General features: G+C 34.1%; 4 protein-coding genes across 5 annotated transcripts; 2 read left to right on the top strand and 2 right to left on the bottom strand.

The window, feature by feature from the left end:
• Positions 1–751: 751 nt before the first annotated feature.
• LOC133029950 (secreted RxLR effector protein 161-like) lies at positions 752–1,911 on the top strand. The gene is made up of 3 exons (XM_061101965.1): positions 752–1,348; positions 1,726–1,785; positions 1,867–1,911. Exons 1-3 carry the CDS (start codon positions 752–754, stop codon positions 1,909–1,911), a joined length of 702 nt encoding a protein of 233 aa, XP_060957948.1.
• A 531-nt stretch (positions 1,912–2,442) lies between these two features.
• On the top strand, positions 2,443–5,271 carry LOC115707511 (WRKY DNA-binding transcription factor 70). Of its 2 annotated transcripts, none has more exons than XM_030635507.2 (3): positions 2,443–3,196; positions 3,624–3,725; positions 4,442–5,271. In XM_030635507.2, exons 1-3 carry the CDS (start codon positions 2,784–2,786, stop codon positions 5,064–5,066), a joined length of 1,140 nt encoding a protein of 379 aa, XP_030491367.2. In that variant the 5' UTR covers positions 2,443–2,783; the 3' UTR covers positions 5,067–5,271. The 2 variants fall into 2 exon arrangements, with proteins under 2 accessions (XP_030491367.2, XP_030491366.2); XM_030635506.2 differs by having other exon boundaries at positions 2,600–3,196; positions 3,621–3,725.
• A 1,009-nt stretch (positions 5,272–6,280) lies between these two features.
• LOC133029949 (uncharacterized mitochondrial protein AtMg00310-like) lies at positions 6,281–6,958 on the bottom strand. Its single transcript, XM_061101962.1, has one exon. It carries the CDS (start codon positions 6,956–6,958, stop codon positions 6,281–6,283), a length of 678 nt encoding a protein of 225 aa, XP_060957945.1.
• A 4,046-nt stretch (positions 6,959–11,004) lies between these two features.
• On the bottom strand, positions 11,005–16,725 carry LOC115707214 (WRKY transcription factor 55). The gene is made up of 3 exons (XM_030635098.2): positions 15,864–16,725; positions 15,107–15,238; positions 11,005–12,201 (listed from the first exon to the last, which is right to left on the bottom strand). The coding sequence occupies exons 1-3, from the start codon at positions 16,343–16,345 to the stop codon at positions 11,676–11,678; spliced, it is 1,140 nt and encodes a 379-aa protein (XP_030490958.2). The 5' UTR covers positions 16,346–16,725; the 3' UTR covers positions 11,005–11,675.
• Positions 16,726–17,316: the final 591 nt, after the last annotated feature.

Raw genomic sequence — 17,316 nt, 5'->3', positions numbered from 1 at the left:
AAGGAATGTCAGAGGGTGAACCACCTAGATATAAAGCTAGATTGGTAGCTAAGGGATTCACACAGGTTGAGGGAGTTGATTACACAGATATCTTCTCACCTGTTGTGAAGTACAAGACCATTAGAATGATGTTAGCCATTGCTGCACACAATGACTTGGAAGTTGAGCAGTTGGATGTCAAAACTGCCTTCTTAAATGGTTTTCTGGATGAAGAGATATTCATGGAGCAACCACCTGGTTTTCAGGTGGAAAATGGCAAAATTGATCTGGTTTTCCTGCTTAAAAGGTCATTGTATGGGTTGAAACAGTCACCTAGACAATGGAATCAAAGGTTTAACCAGTTTGTTCAGAGTATTGGTTTTTCAAGGTCAAAATTTGACTCTTGTCTTTACTACAAGGAACTAGGAACACCTAAGGTTGTGTACCTACTACTATATGTTGATGATATGATGATCATCAGCAAAGACAAGGTTGAAATACAAGTCATTAAGAACAAACTCAACTCTGAATTTGAAATGAAGGACTTGGGAGCAGTCAAGAAAATTTTGGGGATTGAGGTCATGAGGAATAAGCAAGAAGGAAAGATGGTGCTAACTCAGAGAAGCTACATTGAGAAGGTGATCAAGAAGTTTAACTTAGATTCATCTAAGGCCACCTAGCTCCACTTTGCAGGTGGCACTTCAAGTTGTCTAATGAGTATTGCCCTAAAACTGAAACTGAAAGGAAAAATATGAGAGGTGTACCATATGCTATGGCTGTTGGATGTCTAATGTATATCATGGTCAGTACTAGACCTGATATAGCACATGCTCTAAGTGTTTTGAGTAGGTTTATGGCAAACCCTGGATTAGAGCATTGGAATGCTGTAAAGTGGCTGATTAGATACTTGAAAGGGACAATCAAGTATGGTCTGATCTATCACAAAGATACATCTGATGTGAGGTTAGAAGGCTATGTTGATGCTGATTATGCATCAAATAGGGACAATAGAAGGAGCACCACTGCCTATGTATTCATGGTCAACAAAAGCTGCATATGTTGGAAATCACAACAACAACCAGTGGTGGCACTATCAACTACTGAATCAGAATTCATGGCCACCACCGAAGCTTTCAAGGAAGCTATATGGTTACAAGGAATACTGCAAGAGCTGCTACTGCTCAAAGACAAAGGGACAGTCTATTCGGATAGTCTGTCATCTATTCACTTGTGCAAGAATCCTGTATACCATGAGAAAAGCAAGCACATTGACATTAGATTGTATTGGATTCGAGAGAAGATTGAGGACAGGGTTCTGGAATTGGAAAAGGTGCACACAAGTGACAACCCTGCTGACATGGGAACAAAGGTTCTTACATTCGCAACCGATGCATTGTCTCAGTTTGCTGAACATTGGTTCTTGCTGAACATTTCGAGATATCACATCATCAAGGCTTCAGTGAAAAGACTCTGATAAATTGCTTTAGAGAATCAAGGTGGAAATTTGTGGAAATTGATCCTCTAAACCAACTTATTATCCAACTCTTTTGAACCAACTAACTCAACTAACTTTCGGTTATGTTAGTTAGTTAGTTGGTGCTATCCTTGTTTGAGTTAGGACTATATATAAGTCTAGTCTTTTCACTTCTAGAACATAGAGAATATAAGGAAGACAGAGAGAGAATAAGAGAGAAGATTAGAGGGAATTGCTTAGGGTTCTAAGCTGAGAGTTCTGTTCTTGAATAGGGTCAAGAACAAGGGGTGTACTCGGGTGTTAGAGAGAAAACTGTGACTGTTTTCTCTGGTGTGAGTCGAGTATCATCTGAGTTGTGATTGCTCTGGTTATTGTAATTGTCCTGTTGCTCTCTTATTCACATATTAATGAAGATTGGTGATGTTTCTCAGCTGGAGTATGGCCAGGGATCAGATTGATCTCTAGGACCGGAACCAGGATAAAATCGTGTGTTGTTCTTTGTTTGATTTCAGATTTGATTCATTGTGGAGATTAATTGGTTTATGTTCATTTTACTGTCAAAGTTGTGAGTTCATTGCAGATTTTATGATTGAATCCTCAAGGTTATTTCCGCTGAAATTACAACACGTGTCATATTGTAATTAGCTAAAAATTATTATATTAAATTATATTAGAGTGATACTTTTAGCATTTGTCTTTTTTATATGCAATAATTAAAGTGGTGAGTGAGATGGGGAATAGGTAGTAGAACTGGGTAGAGAAGTGGATATGCACAAGCCATTAGATTGAATAAAAATAAATATACCCAATGTGGGGTTCACTTCACATCCACAAACAAAAACCCTCCATATTTTGCTAGCAAAAGAGTTGAATGAATTTGGATTTAGATTTATTACCAATAGAAAAATTGTGTACTCTGACATCATCACAAAAACGTCATCAAAACATTGTAAGCATAAATGTAATTAAGTGGAATTTTCCTTTGGAAGCATTTAAAAAATTATGTCACTCACAGTACTCTCCTTCCTTCCATCTTCCTTCTCTCCACATAATTGCTTCTCTCTTTCCTCCTTTACCCTATCATTTTCTAAAGCACTATTCTCCCATCAACCACCATATATAATCAAATCCCACCTTCAAAACATTTTCACTCACACCCAAAAACTTAAAACACAAAAAAAAAAAAAAAAAAATATCCCCCCACTCAATAAAAACTCACAAAAAAGGTAAAATGACAGATTGAGTGATAGTTGATCTTATATATATATATATATACAACAAAACTTTGTTTATTATTCGTGAGAGAGAGTACATAGTAGTTAGTGGCCAAATGGGTACTTGTATTCTACCTCAAAATTTGTCTAAGAGATTGATTAAGGAGCTGATTCAAGGCAAGGAGATGGCAACTAAGCTTCAGCTTATGCTTCATGATCATAATAAGCCTCTTGTTGAAGAAAATATTGGTTTTGGGTCAGTCTCATCATCATCATCATCTGCTGAAGAACTTGCTTCAAAGATTTTAAATTCTTTTAGCCAGACTCTTTCTGTGGTGACTGGCTACAATAATGATAATACTATTAATAATATTATTCATAGTAATTCTTCAGATCAGACTTCTCAGGTCAACCCTCATGACCAGGCCTCACATTGTGATGATCCCAGCTCTGATGATTATGGTGCTGAGAGTAAAATAAAGAGATCATCACATGGTATCAAAGATCGCAGAGGCTGTTATAAAAGAAGGTATATACATATATACATATATGTATTATTGTAAATTAATTATTATTTTAATATTGTTAATTAATATGATGATGATGATGATGATGATATAGTTTTTTAATTTTTTTTTTCTTTTTGTATCTCAATAATATTATAATTGATGAATTAAAAAGCCCTATGTGTGTAAATGTGGATCGTTCATTATATGAGTCAGTACTAGCTAGTCCTTTTGTTTTTGTGGTCATTTCATGGATAAAAATAAAAACATATATGATAATAAGAAACCCCACTTGGGTTGGGAGATATGAATGAAATCACACATGGGTATATAAAAAGAGACATGTGTGTTACTTTTAATTTTTATTGTTTTGTATTATTGGGAACTGAGATATATATGACACTATCTATATATACAGTCTTATTTTTATTTTTATATATGTGGTAGCAGGAAGAACTCTCAATCATGGACCACCACTGTATCAACACTAGAAGATGGCCAGGCTTGGAGAAAGTATGGCCAAAAGGAGATCCTTAATGCTGAATACCCAAGGTTAATTATATCTCTATATCTTAATTAATTTTATACTTTTATTTAGGTATATATTTATAGGATAGGATACATATGTATTGTTTTAAGATTTTCATTTTAGGACCACTAGAGTAGACTACTCTATATGTATTATTTAGGAGAAATGCTAAAAGTACCGGTGCTAATCTTTTTATGTATTAGTATTGCTATTGATTTAACTAATTATTAGACCATATAAAGTTTAATGTAATAACTTTGAGGAAGTATCGCTAGTCAATTATAAGACGAAATGTTTAGAGGTGCTAATCACTATTGGTGTCCAATAGCAATGCTTTATTTAGACGTGTGGAGATGGAAATATGTATATATATGTATATGTAAGAAAAGAATAGTATTGCATAATCATGTTACCATATAATTCTAAGATATCATTTTTGACGTTATGTAGAAGCAAAATGGAATTTAGAAAAACCAAGTAATATAAAGATAAAATGGCAGGCCCCATCTTTTGGAAAAAAAAAACAAAGGGATACTGAAAAGAAACCCATTATTGATCAAGAAAACATAATGGGAAAAGGAATAGAATTAATCATAATTATCACACACTGTAACATAATAAACTTTATTTGTGTGTAATTAATGATATATATCATTAAGAAAAATGTGGTTTACTTTTGGTGTTTATATAATTAATTAGCTTACAAATTAATTTTAGTGAATGGTGTGAACACATGCAGGGCTTACTTTAGGTGCACACGCAAGTATGATCAAGGTTGCCGAGCCACAAGACAAGTCCAACAAATACAAGACAATCCTAAACTGTATCAAACTACATACATCGGTGAACACACATGCAAAAACATTCTTAAACCCCCTCAAATGATAATCAAAGATTCAGACCTTGATAATAATCTCATGAATGTGATCACTAGTACTACCATTCTTGAAGAAGTCAAGCCAATTATTAGTAGTAGTATTACTACTAATGACACATCTAGTTTATCAGATGATCATCATAACAAACTTTCCTTGGATCATCATCATCATCATCATAATAATAGTGATCATGAGATTATCAATCTGTGGCCGTCAGAGCTTAAGGATCTTGAGTTGTCAGATCCTTCGATGGGTTTGTTGTCTTCGAGTTTAGGGGTCTCTGCTAGTAACAATGATGATCATGATATTGTTTCTATAATGTTCTCATTTGGAGACCGTACTATTAATACTACTAATTGTAGTACTAGTGGAACTAATTCTCATAGTTTGGACATGGATGAGTTTGTAGACACGTCTATTGAATTTAGAAGCTGTGATTTTGAGTTTGATGATAATAATGAGTTTTGTCTCCTAGGATCATTGTGAAGATTCAAGAGGAAGAAGAGAGATTAATTAATTAAAGAGTGTACTAGCTGTGTTTGCTACTTAGCTAGTACTGCTACTTAATATAATATATGGATGTACTTTAATTTTCACTACATTTGTATTTAATTAGGGTAAACGAAATCCTTAATTTTGTAGTGAAACATATTTAATTAGAATAAAATTGTCAATTGTAATGTTTGTATTATATATGTGAACTGCTAAATGTGGAAATATATTTTCATGTATATTATATATATATATATATATATGTTTTTTTGTGTTGAAATGAAAGTCATATCGTTTTATTAAACGAGTAACTCGGTTACCAAACTAGGTAACAAAATAACCGGAACAGTGTTCAAGTTGAAGAGGCGATCAGGGTAGGATATAGAAGCTCTCGCAAAGGAGTGAGCCACTACAGTTGCTGATCGTTTCACAAAATAGAAAAAAACATTACGCAAAGTACATAACAAGGTTTTACAATCATTTATAACTTTGCCAAACATAGAAAGCATAACTACTGTAGTGCTTCGAATAGCTTGAACCACTGAGAGGCAGTCCGTTTCTAATGTCACGTGAAGCCACGCATGGTCTTTAATCCAACTCAAGGCCTCCTGAACTCCAATAGCTTCGGCCACAACAGGAGACACCGAGCCATTAAACCGTTTAGTGCCGCCTTCCACCAATAAACCACTAGAGTCTCTAGCCACAAACCCAACACCATATATAATTAGAGGTTTCGGTAAACACAGCCGCATCAACATTGACCTTAATGCTATTAATATTTGGAGCAATCCATTGCTCAGCTCCATCCCCTGGAATGTATCCAGTGAATGACTACTCATTATTAGAATTCTGAGCAACACGCCATTGACTAAGGTAGTTTGTTGCAGATGCTACAATGCTTTCCACAGCGCCACCAAAGGTCGGCATTATCCTTGTCCAACACCAGGAATTGTTCCATACACCAGCCAAGAAAAGTGGTTTCTAGCATGCTATATTAATGTCGTACCTATGCCCAGTCGATCCCAAACCGCCGCATCAAGAGGACAAGACAACAAAGAGTGGACAATGGTTTCTGCGTTTAACTGGCAGACCGGAAAAATGACACTCACATTCACCCTTTTCGACTGCAACTGCACTAAAGTTGGGAGACAATTCTTCGCAGCCCGCCACAACAGGTTTTTCATCTTTGGAGGAATTTTTAATTGCCATTATTTCCTCCAAAATATGTCCTTAGCCGAGACATCAAGATCAAACTCTCCATTGAGCTGCTCCAATAGCTTGTAAGCACTCTTAACAGTGTACAAACCCGACAGCTCCAAACTACAACAGAGAGCATCATTCGAAGGCCTTGAGTGAACAGCAACGGATCGCACCAACTCTCTATCACGTGGCAGCAACAAATTATCAAGGATCTCTTCTTCCCAACCAGAACCATCAACTTTTAACAGATTGCACACTTTAGCATGAGTGAGACTTCGATGAGTAGAAATTATCATAGGATTTTCATCATCCGGAAGCCATGGCTCACCTAAAATGGATATATTTGTACCATCTCCCACAACCCATCGAGAACCCCTTTTCACTAAGAATTGAGCTTCCAAAATACTTCTCCACACAAAGCTTGGATTCGAACCAATAGTAGCATTTAAGAACGAGCCATGGGGGAAGTATCTAGCTTTAAACACACGTGCTACAAGAGAGTCAGGATTAATCAAAGGTCGCCACCCTTGCTTACCCAACAAAGCAAGATTAAAATCTCGCGAATTCCTAAATCCCATTCCTCCCTTATCCTTATGACCACAAAGTCGTTTCCAAGATATCCAATGAATACCTGAAGATGAGTTATTTGAGGATTGCCACCAATACTTAGCCATCATACTCTCCATATCTCTTGTAATCTCAGTAGGTAACAAAAACACACTCATGGCATAAACTTGGAAGAGCTTGTGCCACAGTTTTTATTAGGATCTCCTTGCCCGCCCGAGAGAGAAACTTTGTACCCCAAGCTTGAAGACGCTTTCTTAATTTTTCTTTCAGATAACCCAACGCCGCAGTCTTATTAAGCCCCATGGAACTTGGGAGACCCAGGTATAAGCTACCCTCCAGAGCTATATTCATGCCTAACAACGCCGCAAGGTTGTCTTCAATGTCCTCGCCAGAATTGGCACTAAAGAAAACTGATGAGTTGGCGAAATTCACTTTCTGACCGGACGCCAATTCAAACTTTTGAAGTACCTCTTTGATTCGGAGTGCTTCCTCATCGGTAGCCTTGCAATACAAGTAACTATCATCTGCAAAAAACATGTGTGAGATGCGGGGAGCCCCATTAGCCACTTTGCAACTTTGCAACCAACCTCGATTTTCATACTTACGAAGGAGGGCCATGAGGCCTTCAGCACACAGAATAAATAAGTATGGTGACAGAGGATCTCCGTGGCGAATACCTCTAGTTTTAACAATAGGACCGATCTCGTGGGTACCATGGATGACATTGTAACTAGCCGATGACACACAACTAAGAATCATTTGAACCCAATAGCTTGCAAAGCCCAGTTTCCTAAGCATAGCATCCTAAAAACTCCACTCCACACGGTCATACGCTTTACTCATATCCAACTTAAGAGCCATGTAGCCTTCTTTGCCTTTTCTTTTCCTTTTCAGATAGTGCAATATTTCAAAGGAGACCGAAATATTGTCAGAAATTAAATGACCCAGAATGCAGGCGCTTTGATTAGCCGAGATGATAGTTTCCATGAAAGGCTTCATTCTATTCACCATGACCTTGGTAATAATTTTATACACCACACTACACAAGGCTATATAGGTCAGAGATCAGACATCCTTTCCGCATTCTTCTTCTTCGGGATCAAAATAATATTAGCCTCACCACAACCATTCTCGAAGCTTCCACTCACAAAGAACTTACGAACACAGTTAATAGCATCACCACCCACAATGTTCCAACACTTTTGATAAAATGCTAAGGTCATTTCGTCAAGGCCTAGACTCTTGTCGGGGTGCATTTGAAATAACGCTTTCTTCACCTCCTCATCTGTAATTGGCTAAATAACTCTAAATTAACATAGTCTGGTACAATCGGTTCCACACAGTCAACAACTTCACTACATGATGCGCCTGAGGTCTGAAAGATCTCTTGAAAATAATGAAAGACCACCTCTGGAAGACCCGAGTCCCAAGAACACCACTGATCCGCCTCATTACGCAATTGGATAATCTGATTGTTCCTTTTTCTAGTTGTAGCAGCTTTATGGAAATAGCTACTATTCGAATCACCCTCTTTTAACCAGTGTTGTTTTGCTTGTTGTTTCCAATAGCTTTCCCGCTTATCAAGAGCTTCGTAAAGCTTCTTTTTTGTTTCAAAGTATTGTTGGACCGAATCACTATCCCGACGAGGATGCAGAATTTTCAACTCAGACTTGTAACATTTAATCCGATGGTTCAAAGTTCCCGTAATCTCCTTCCCCCAAAGAGCCAATTTTTCAGCACACAAAGAAATCTTGGCAGGGAAATCACAAACCCTTACCACGAACAGAGAAATCAGGTTGGTTCACATTGAGACCAAATTCCATCCCCATAGAATGAGAGTTAAGAGTACAACTCCCATCATGAGAAACTGAAATAGGATCCTGAGAAACAGAACCCTCCACCAAAGGCTCAGAGCTAACCATAGGAACAGTGGCAGTAACAATCACAGAATCAGTGGAATAAGGAGTAAAAGCAGAATTACTCAAGGACAAACCAAGACCAGACCTATTGAAGGGTGGGATCATCTCACGCAGATTAGGATTCACAAGAGTTGGGATCATGATCTCAATAGACTGCTGAGGGTGAGTGAATGGAAAAGCAGAGGTAGTATTAAAGTTAAGAAATGAAGGAAACCGAATAGTAGAACCCAAAGAGCCACTAGCAGAAATATTGAGATTGACAGGGGGAACATCCAAAAGAGTCATAGCAGGTGGGTGAGGGTACTGAAAAGGAATACCCTTATCAGCAGCTTTTTCTTTTCCCCTCAAGAGAATATTATATGGACAAGGAGGCTCAGTCAAAGTATCATCACATTTTTGTAAAAACGCATGGCAATACCTTTTAGTGTGATCAAGACGACCACAGTAAAAGCAGAAATCAGGTAAACGCTCATATTTGAAATCTAAACCACTTAATAAACTCCCTCCCCATGCGAATAAACCTAATATTCATACCCCTACAAATTGGCAAATTAACATCTAAAAGGATTCTAAGCCTAAGATAAGGCCCAGTACCTTCTCTCACAGTATCCTTATCAACTTCGATAAGATCACCAACTTTAGAGGCAATAAATCTAGCAAGTTCATACGATTTACACATAAAAGGAATACCATACACTTGCACCAGAAAAGGAACATAGTGTAAGGTATCAGGGGTTGTAGGAAAGGAGGTGTCAGGAGCAGCAAAGACAGTAATGCTTTGTGCAAAATGCCAAGGCTGGCCCTCAAGAACTCTACTCTTGTCCCCTTCACACCCAAAAGTAACCATAAACAAGCCATCGGCATGTTCAGACACACAAACAGGAAATCTACATTGCGATGACCAAATTCCATATAGGGTTTTCATAAGAGAAGGTCGATTAAAGGGTCGAACAGTATGAAGTTTAAGTAGCAAGCTAATAGGGGCTGGGGTATCACTAGATGGATTAGCATGGTAGGTGAAGACAATATTTTCATCAGGAGGTAAGACAAGAGCACTGGACACATTACTGAAAAAATCATCCATGGTACACAACAGCAACAAAGACAGCAAGAGAAAGAAAAGAAGGAAACAAGGGAGAAACAGAGATGGAGAATTATACCTGGATCGTACCTTATATAGATAAAACCAGTACCCTCTAGAGATGCCTCTTGAAAGATCCATGATCATAACCCTAGCAATAGCCGGAGTAGCCCTCATGATGAAAAAATCTTGATGATCCTCCTCCGCCTCCATCTTACGGTTTCCAATGGCCAAAGAGAAGATGAAAAGATGGTTTTTAATGCTAAGATGCAAAAACCATAATGAGAAATGACTAAGAGAGAAGATGAGAGGGAAAATATGGCACCAGGAGCAATAAATGCTCCAAGTAAAACAAGTAGGATTGGAAAGAGAAACAACAAAAGACACAGAGAAATTAATACCCACATTTATGGCTATAAGACACCGAATAGACAGTAAATGAGAAGAAAAACCACCACATGAACAGTATGGGTGGACCAAAATCCCCATAGTAGGGACCAGAGTTCGACCAGGAGAAACGAGGGTTCGCATACTTACCAGAGAGTTCCAGAGAGAAAAAGACTGGTAAAATGGGTTACAATAAGACTATTGATTGTGAAAGTTTTTTGCTTGCTACCAATAATATTGGTCTAACCCTATCTAAGTATTATTGATGTATCCCTGTATAGAGGGAACACTTTAAAAATTTGACAAATAATTAGACAAATATTTTTTAACATTTCTCATTAATATTGGACTGACCCGCCTAAGTTATCAAACCAAATATTATTGATGTATCCACTATATACATACATATAAAGGGAACATGTGGTATATTTTTTTTAAAAAAAAATGGAAAGTTGTGAAAATAAACAAATCATACCATATACGTTGTAATTATTTAAGAAGATTTGTAAATTTTGAAAAAATTCGAAATAGGTTACATTTTGAAGATAAAGTTCAAAGATCTTGTTTCACTTGTGACTATTTTTTTCATATAGACATGTCTTTAAATTTTATTTTTGACATTGTAAATTATTTAGAATTTTTTAAAAATTTAGAAGTAGTTTCAAATAACTACAACATACACAATCATGAAAAAATAGGCTTAGCAAGCTATTTACAATAATATGAAGAAAAAAAACTTTAACAACAACCTCAACTAAGAATCCAACAATACCCGTGAATAAGCATCAAAAGAGTGTAAAATATACTAGGCTTCCAAACTAAATGAAAGTCTGAGAGAGTCCACCTACTAATGACTATCAACCAATGATCTTCCAATAAAAATTAGAACATAACAATCCTATTATTTCAATCATAAATTAGGAAAATAATAACACGACCAATCATGTAATACTGCTCAATCAAAAAAGATTAGATCACATAACAAAGGGACAATAAAAATTTGGTGAGTCCCTAGAACAAACACCGAAAGAAAGAGAGAGAGAGAGAGAGACAAAGATGTCCTTGCCAAAGCGAAATGATACACTAATAAAATAGAAACAACATTTTCATCACTCACCAGACAATAATAAACCACATTAATCTAATAAGGTGGTGAATAATCACCATTATATTAGAGAAGAGAATAGTATGATGTTCCCCTATATAAAAAAAATAAATAAATAAATAATTATGTATCCAAATTAAATTGTTTAAATATTTGCTCTTCCATTATAATGTCTTTCATAAAACACTTTATTTTTATTACATGGGGTTAAATTAAGGATATTAGGGAAGAGATAGAAGAATTAAAAAAATATAAAAATATCAAACCACTAATTGATGAAATCAGTTAGCTAGAATAATTAAAATTATGAAATTATAATTAATTAATTAATTAGGTAGTTGGCATTAATTTTTGTGGTTCTCAGAGTCATCAGGTTGTAGGAGCTTATTGTTATGATCTTCCTCGATTGAAGTAGTAGGGAACAAAAAGTCCATACTATTACTACTACTGCTGCCAAACATTACGTCAGCCAAATCTAATACCGGATGAAAATGATCATGAACTATACTACCACTACCACCGCCACTGCTGCTACTTCCTCCTCCTCCTGAGCATTCCATAGAAAGCCATGATCTTCCTAGAGGAACTTCTGGAAAAGTACTAGTAGTACTGGCAGTAGTAGTAGTAGTAGTATTAATTGATGTTATAAGTGGTTGCAATTGTTGATCATTATTATTTTTTATTAGAATGCTTTGGGTTTGTGACATTGGCACAAGTGGTAAGATAGAGGTGGGAGCTGTGGCTGACATGTGACACGTGTGGCTACCCCGGTACATCACCTCGAACATCAAAGGATCATCGTCCATTCTCTGCACTTGCTTCTTTGCTGGACATTGGTACAACTTCTGGTGAGTACACCTATAGTAACTCCTATATTTATATGTATATAGTAAAGACATTATTATTACATTAAAATTGAATGAAAAATGCTTCACGCACCACAAAGTACTTAATTACAAAGAAACAGCTTTATAAACAATGAGGACTAAATTATAAACACGAAGAAAGGAGATCCAACAAAAGATGAATTCTAAATTAAAAGATATTATAAAAAAAAAAAATGAAAATTATTATTAGATACCAATCATGCCTTTATAATACTATTATGAGATGACTCATTGAAAATAGTTAACAATATTCTACAAAATTTATTATATGAAATTATTAGGATCTACTATGTGGCTTTTAGCATTTCTCAATAGTACCTTTAATTTGTTAGTTATTAAGGGCCAAGACTACTAGTGTGTGGTATTTGTTTTTGTGTTTGTATATTATTAGAATGATTATGTTATCTAAGAAAAAACAACTCTTATCAAATATAATATAACATTTTAACAACTTCATAGTAATTTAATATGAACAACATCAATTTGTGTGTACGTTGAAGTATATACGTGTGCAATGGAATTTTGTCTCAAGTCAATGCCATAAGCTCGTAGAAAAGACTCAAAGATATAGCTCATTTTCCAGTCAAACATGTGTGTCAAGAAGAATCGAGATTTGGTATATTTCACACTAAGTCGTCGAATCTTTCAAGTAAACTTATAAGACTAATTTAAATGAAACGAGCAACAACTATCCTCCTGTAATATTTCATTTATTAATGAACAAACATAAATTTTGTGGAGACTTATCAGCTGAAAAACCACATACATTCTTTATTTCTATAAAGGTAAATTGTGTCTTAAATATTAAAAAATTTAAATTTGTTAACAACATAAATTTAATGAAAATTTTTAGTAATATAGGTATTAAATATTTAAAATTATAATTTTTCTTCAATTTTCTTAAAATCTTAAACAGATCATATATATATATAAGGTTTGTATTTTAAATTATTGAGTTTGGACAAAAATATGTAATATTAATTATTTTCAAATTTTTTTTTAATAATTAATTCAAAATAAAATCTATATTATATTGATAAAATGGGATGAAAATTATAATTTTACCAACATTAATTAAGTACTCATATCGCTACAAAATAATTAAATTTATTTCACTAACAAACTCAAAATTTTAATTATTTATGCCACAATTTTATATAGATAAAACCACGTACATACCTATAATTAATATATATTATATGTGTCAAAATTGAGTATAAAAACATATATATATATATAACTATATTTAAAGCCTATTATATATAGTTTAGTTTGGTTTTTTTATAAAAAAAATATTTATTTACCCTGCATACTGAAATTTTTAATTTTTTTTTATTTTCTTATTGTGGGGCGAAATTTTTTTCTAAAATATTATGTAAGTTTTATACTGTGTACTGTGTTCAGTTTTCACTGTTGTTCTACGGTTATTTTTTTAGTTGTTCCGCTGTTGTTTTTAGTTGTACCGTCTTGTGTACTACTGTTGTTTTATAAAAGCACAGTATTTTTTGAAGAAAAAAAATTCGTGTGGCAATATACTAGATTTTAGGCAAAAGTTTACAATTTTACCGTCACACAGAATTTTTTGCGAAAATACTATCTTTCTACAAAACAATCTAAAATAACCGTAAAACAACAAAACAGAACAGTTAAAAACAACAGTAAAACAACTAAAAAATAATCGTAAAAGTGAAAACTTAACACAGTACACAGTATATGAAACTTACACAGTATTTTTTAAAAAAAAATCCACCCTACAGTAAAAAAGAAAAAAAAATCATAAATTTCAGTATGTGCTGTAAAAAGCCCAAAAAAATATGAGAAAATTACACTCACTATGGGATTTTATAAGTTGTTTACTTAAATATGGTACTTTTAAGTTTGACCAATTTATATGACATTTTTTTTATTTTTAGGTATTTTTATGGTATTTTATATGTCATATATATGTAAATTAAGTTTTCAAAGCCCATATTTAATGTTTTTATTTGTTTAGGTAGTTTTATTCGTTACTGATGCTAGAAAATCGCTGGAGTTTGCTGTCGGTGCCAAAAAAGTCGAAGTAGTTGTCAGTGCCAAAAAAGTCGTCGAGTTTCTGCCAACACTGAAAAATTCGTCGGAATTGGTATTTTCGCCGAAAAAAACCAAGAAACTGGTTTCTTGATGAAGAAACCACTTTCTTAGCTTCCGGCGACAATGCCAATTTTGATGACTTTTTTTGTGGCCGACAGCAACTCCAGCAATTTTTACGACACCGGCAGCTACTCCGGTGACTTTTCCAGCACCGACAGTAAACTCTGGAAAAGTCGTCAGAATTGGCATTGTCGCCGAAAAATCACCAAGAAACTAGTTTTGATGAAGAATACAGTATCTTGATGAAGAAAAGAAACCACTTTCTTAGTTTCCGCCGATAATGCCAGTTCCGATGACTTTTCTGGCGGCGACAGCAACTCCGGTGACTTTTACGACACCGGCAGCTACTTCGGTAACTTTTCTAGCACTTACAGCAAACTCCGGAAAAGTTGTTGGAATCGGCATTATTGCTGAAAAAATTACTAAGAAACTAATTTCTTGATGAAGAATCCAATTTCTTGGTATTTTTCTGATGGCAATACCAATTTCGATGATATTTCCATCGCTGGAATCAACTCCGATGCCTTTTCCAGCACCGGTGACAATTCTGACAATCATTGTAGTTTCATTTATTGATTTTTTTTAAAAAAAAAAAATATGAAGAGAATTTTAATATTTTTATAGTAATTTAAAGTAGCATATCCTATATATATGTTAAGTTTTTATTTTAAATATTATATTTTCTTTTATAAATTTTCTTACTATATTTATCTAAACTAGTTATTTATGTAAATACTCAAAAAAAAAAAAAAAAGTACCTAGGATACTTTGAGCCCATGATCTCCTTTTGGCCATATTTTCGCCAAGTGTAGTTATCTTCCGGTGGGATTTCAGTATTTCCAATTTGAGGTGCAGCCATCTTCACTATGCGAATTTCCTTATCATCCTTTCTGCAATTTTGGTAATGTATTGTAATGCATATAGGTGAGATCAAAATTCAAATGATAGATACTTAAACCAACAAACTTTAATGGTTAGTTTGTTGTTATACTTTTCCAAGAAAGATACTCGTAATTACTTTACGCTTTCCAAACATTTTCCTTACGACTTGTGTTATAGCATATGATATAAATAATAATTTTCAAAGCAAATTCAAATAAAATATAACAAAATAATCTACTACTATACTATATTTTTATATTTAATTATTCCCAACAAGGCAACAACCATGGCATTCACAGGATACATATATGTAAAATTTAATATTGAGGAAGATCATTGTGAACCAAAACTAGCTAATAGCTATAAAATATAATTAAAAAGCTGCGTGAGTATAACAAATTAATCAATTAGAGTGAGAGAGATACTACGAAATATTATATATGATTATATATATTAAATGTATAAATTAAACAAAAATGACCATATGATATCACCAACATATATGAGCATTCTTATAATTTTATGTATTTTTATTTTATATTAAAATATATAAGATTCAAAACTAAATTATCCCAATAAAAATATATAGTGTCTTTAGCAAATATTCTTAATGTATATAAATTATTAAGTTACCTTTTTCGCGGTCTTTGTGAGTAGATTGCTGATGATGATGATGAGCCAAGAATTTCCACATTTCTACCCATATTATTGGAAATATTATTCCTATTTTCATGTTGAGGATGAGCAAAACCCCTCATAACAATATCAGACATGCTCTTATTGTTATCATGATGAATACTAGTAGTAGTAGAAGAAGGCCTAATTAGCAATTCTTGTAATAATAAGCTCCCACTACTATGGCCAATACTAGTACTATTTTGTTGCGTGACCAACATGTTATTATTGTAATGATCTTGATCATCACTTGTAGTAGTAGTAGTAGTAGTAGTACCTCGGCGCAGCCACTCCTTGGCTTGGCTGAAGATCATTGCAATCTCGTCGCAGTGATTCGCTAGCTCGTTCCGCTGATGATCGCCGAGATTCAATTCCACTTCTTTGGCTAACTTGCATCCATGGAGGACCAACGAAACAATATTCTTATTGTGCTCCTCCATATATAATTATGTGATGGTGAGTTGGGGTGATATATAGATTAATTAAATTAAGGACTCTTAATAGAATAGGAATGATCAGCTTGTTATATACATGGATTAACTAGCTGTTTGTTTGGGTATTTCTATAGAAAGAGAGGGTGTGACTTGGTCATGGTCCACTTAGTATTTTCAACAATTCTTTTTTTCTTTCTTTTTGGTCTACAAGAAGACCTGCGTCCCGTCGAACCCTGTTGGTATTATATAGTTTTTTCTTAAGTTTGAAGCTATAGATGACCCAAAGAACCAATTTTTATTTTATTTTTTTATTTTTACTATGTAATTTGCACTGAAATATATAGTCTCATAATAGTCAAATGGTTGATTCATTCTTCTTCTTTTAATTAATATATAAATCATTTGTGGGTGTTGGCTTAATTTGATTTTGAACCTTTCCCTACGACATATATGAGAGCAATTATCATAATATGACCATTTTGGTCATGATTCCAATATTCAGTCATTGGAATTTACATCTTGTAATTGAGAAAGTATTATTATTAAGCATATATTTTCCTTTGGATTTCCCCATTTATTAGACTTTGGACTACACTTATTAAAAAAGAAAGTAGAATCAAAAACTACTTGTCATAATAAGTTGAACTAGAGTTCATTTTTCTTGAACTAACATTATTTGTGTCAATATTGAAAGTCTATGTTTCTTCCATTCATTTACAAATTTTTTGTTCTATATATAATCTTTTAAATGATTACAATACATAGATGTTCTTATTAGTCTCCTATAGCAAATTAATGAATGACTAGGGACGCTATCCAACTACTCTCACCTCTCCCAAAAAGCAAAACAAGTAGAATGAGTCAGACAATTCTGGTCCCAAAGAAATTGAAAACAAATAATTGTTGTTTAATTATTAAAATCAAAACCTTGTACATTAAAAAATAAGTTTGAAAAGCAAGAGTAGAGACTTGAGAGT

This window comes from Cannabis sativa, chromosome 1, assembly GCF_029168945.1.
Source record: "Cannabis sativa cultivar Pink pepper isolate KNU-18-1 chromosome 1, ASM2916894v1, whole genome shotgun sequence".
Classification (NCBI taxonomy): domain Eukaryota; kingdom Viridiplantae; phylum Streptophyta; class Magnoliopsida; order Rosales; family Cannabaceae; genus Cannabis; species Cannabis sativa.
Note: the sequence above shows the minus strand (reverse complement) of the source record. Positions and strands in the feature narration are given on the sequence as shown.

Coding starts and splice junctions, on each gene's coding strand:
- LOC115707511 (XM_030635506.2), top strand. CDS start 2,784: ATGGGTACTTGTATTCTACCTCAAAATTTGTCTAAGAGATTGATTAAG. Junction 3,197..3,620: donor AGAGGCTGTTATAAAAGAAG/GTATATACATAT, acceptor TATATGTGGTAG/CAGGAAGAACTCTCAATCAT. Junction 3,726..4,441: donor CTTAATGCTGAATACCCAAG/GTTAATTATATC, acceptor GAACACATGCAG/GGCTTACTTTAGGTGCACAC.
- LOC133029950 (XM_061101965.1), top strand. CDS start 752: ATGGCTGTTGGATGTCTAATGTATATCATGGTCAGTACTAGACCTGAT. Junction 1,349..1,725: donor CTGCTGACATGGGAACAAAG/GTTCTTACATTC, acceptor GTTCTTGAATAG/GGTCAAGAACAAGGGGTGTA. Junction 1,786..1,866: donor CTGTGACTGTTTTCTCTGGT/GTGAGTCGAGTA, acceptor ATATTAATGAAG/ATTGGTGATGTTTCTCAGCT.
- LOC133029949 (XM_061101962.1), bottom strand. CDS start 6,958: ATGGAGAGTATGATGGCTAAGTATTGGTGGCAATCCTCAAATAACTCA.
- LOC115707214 (XM_030635098.2), bottom strand. CDS start 16,345: ATGGAGGAGCACAATAAGAATATTGTTTCGTTGGTCCTCCATGGATGC. Junction 15,239..15,863: donor TCACAAAGACCGCGAAAAAG/GTAACTTAATAA, acceptor CCAAAATTGCAG/AAAGGATGATAAGGAAATTC. Junction 12,202..15,106: donor ATGGGCTCAAAGTATCCTAG/GTACTTTTTTTT, acceptor ATATAAATATAG/GAGTTACTATAGGTGTACTC.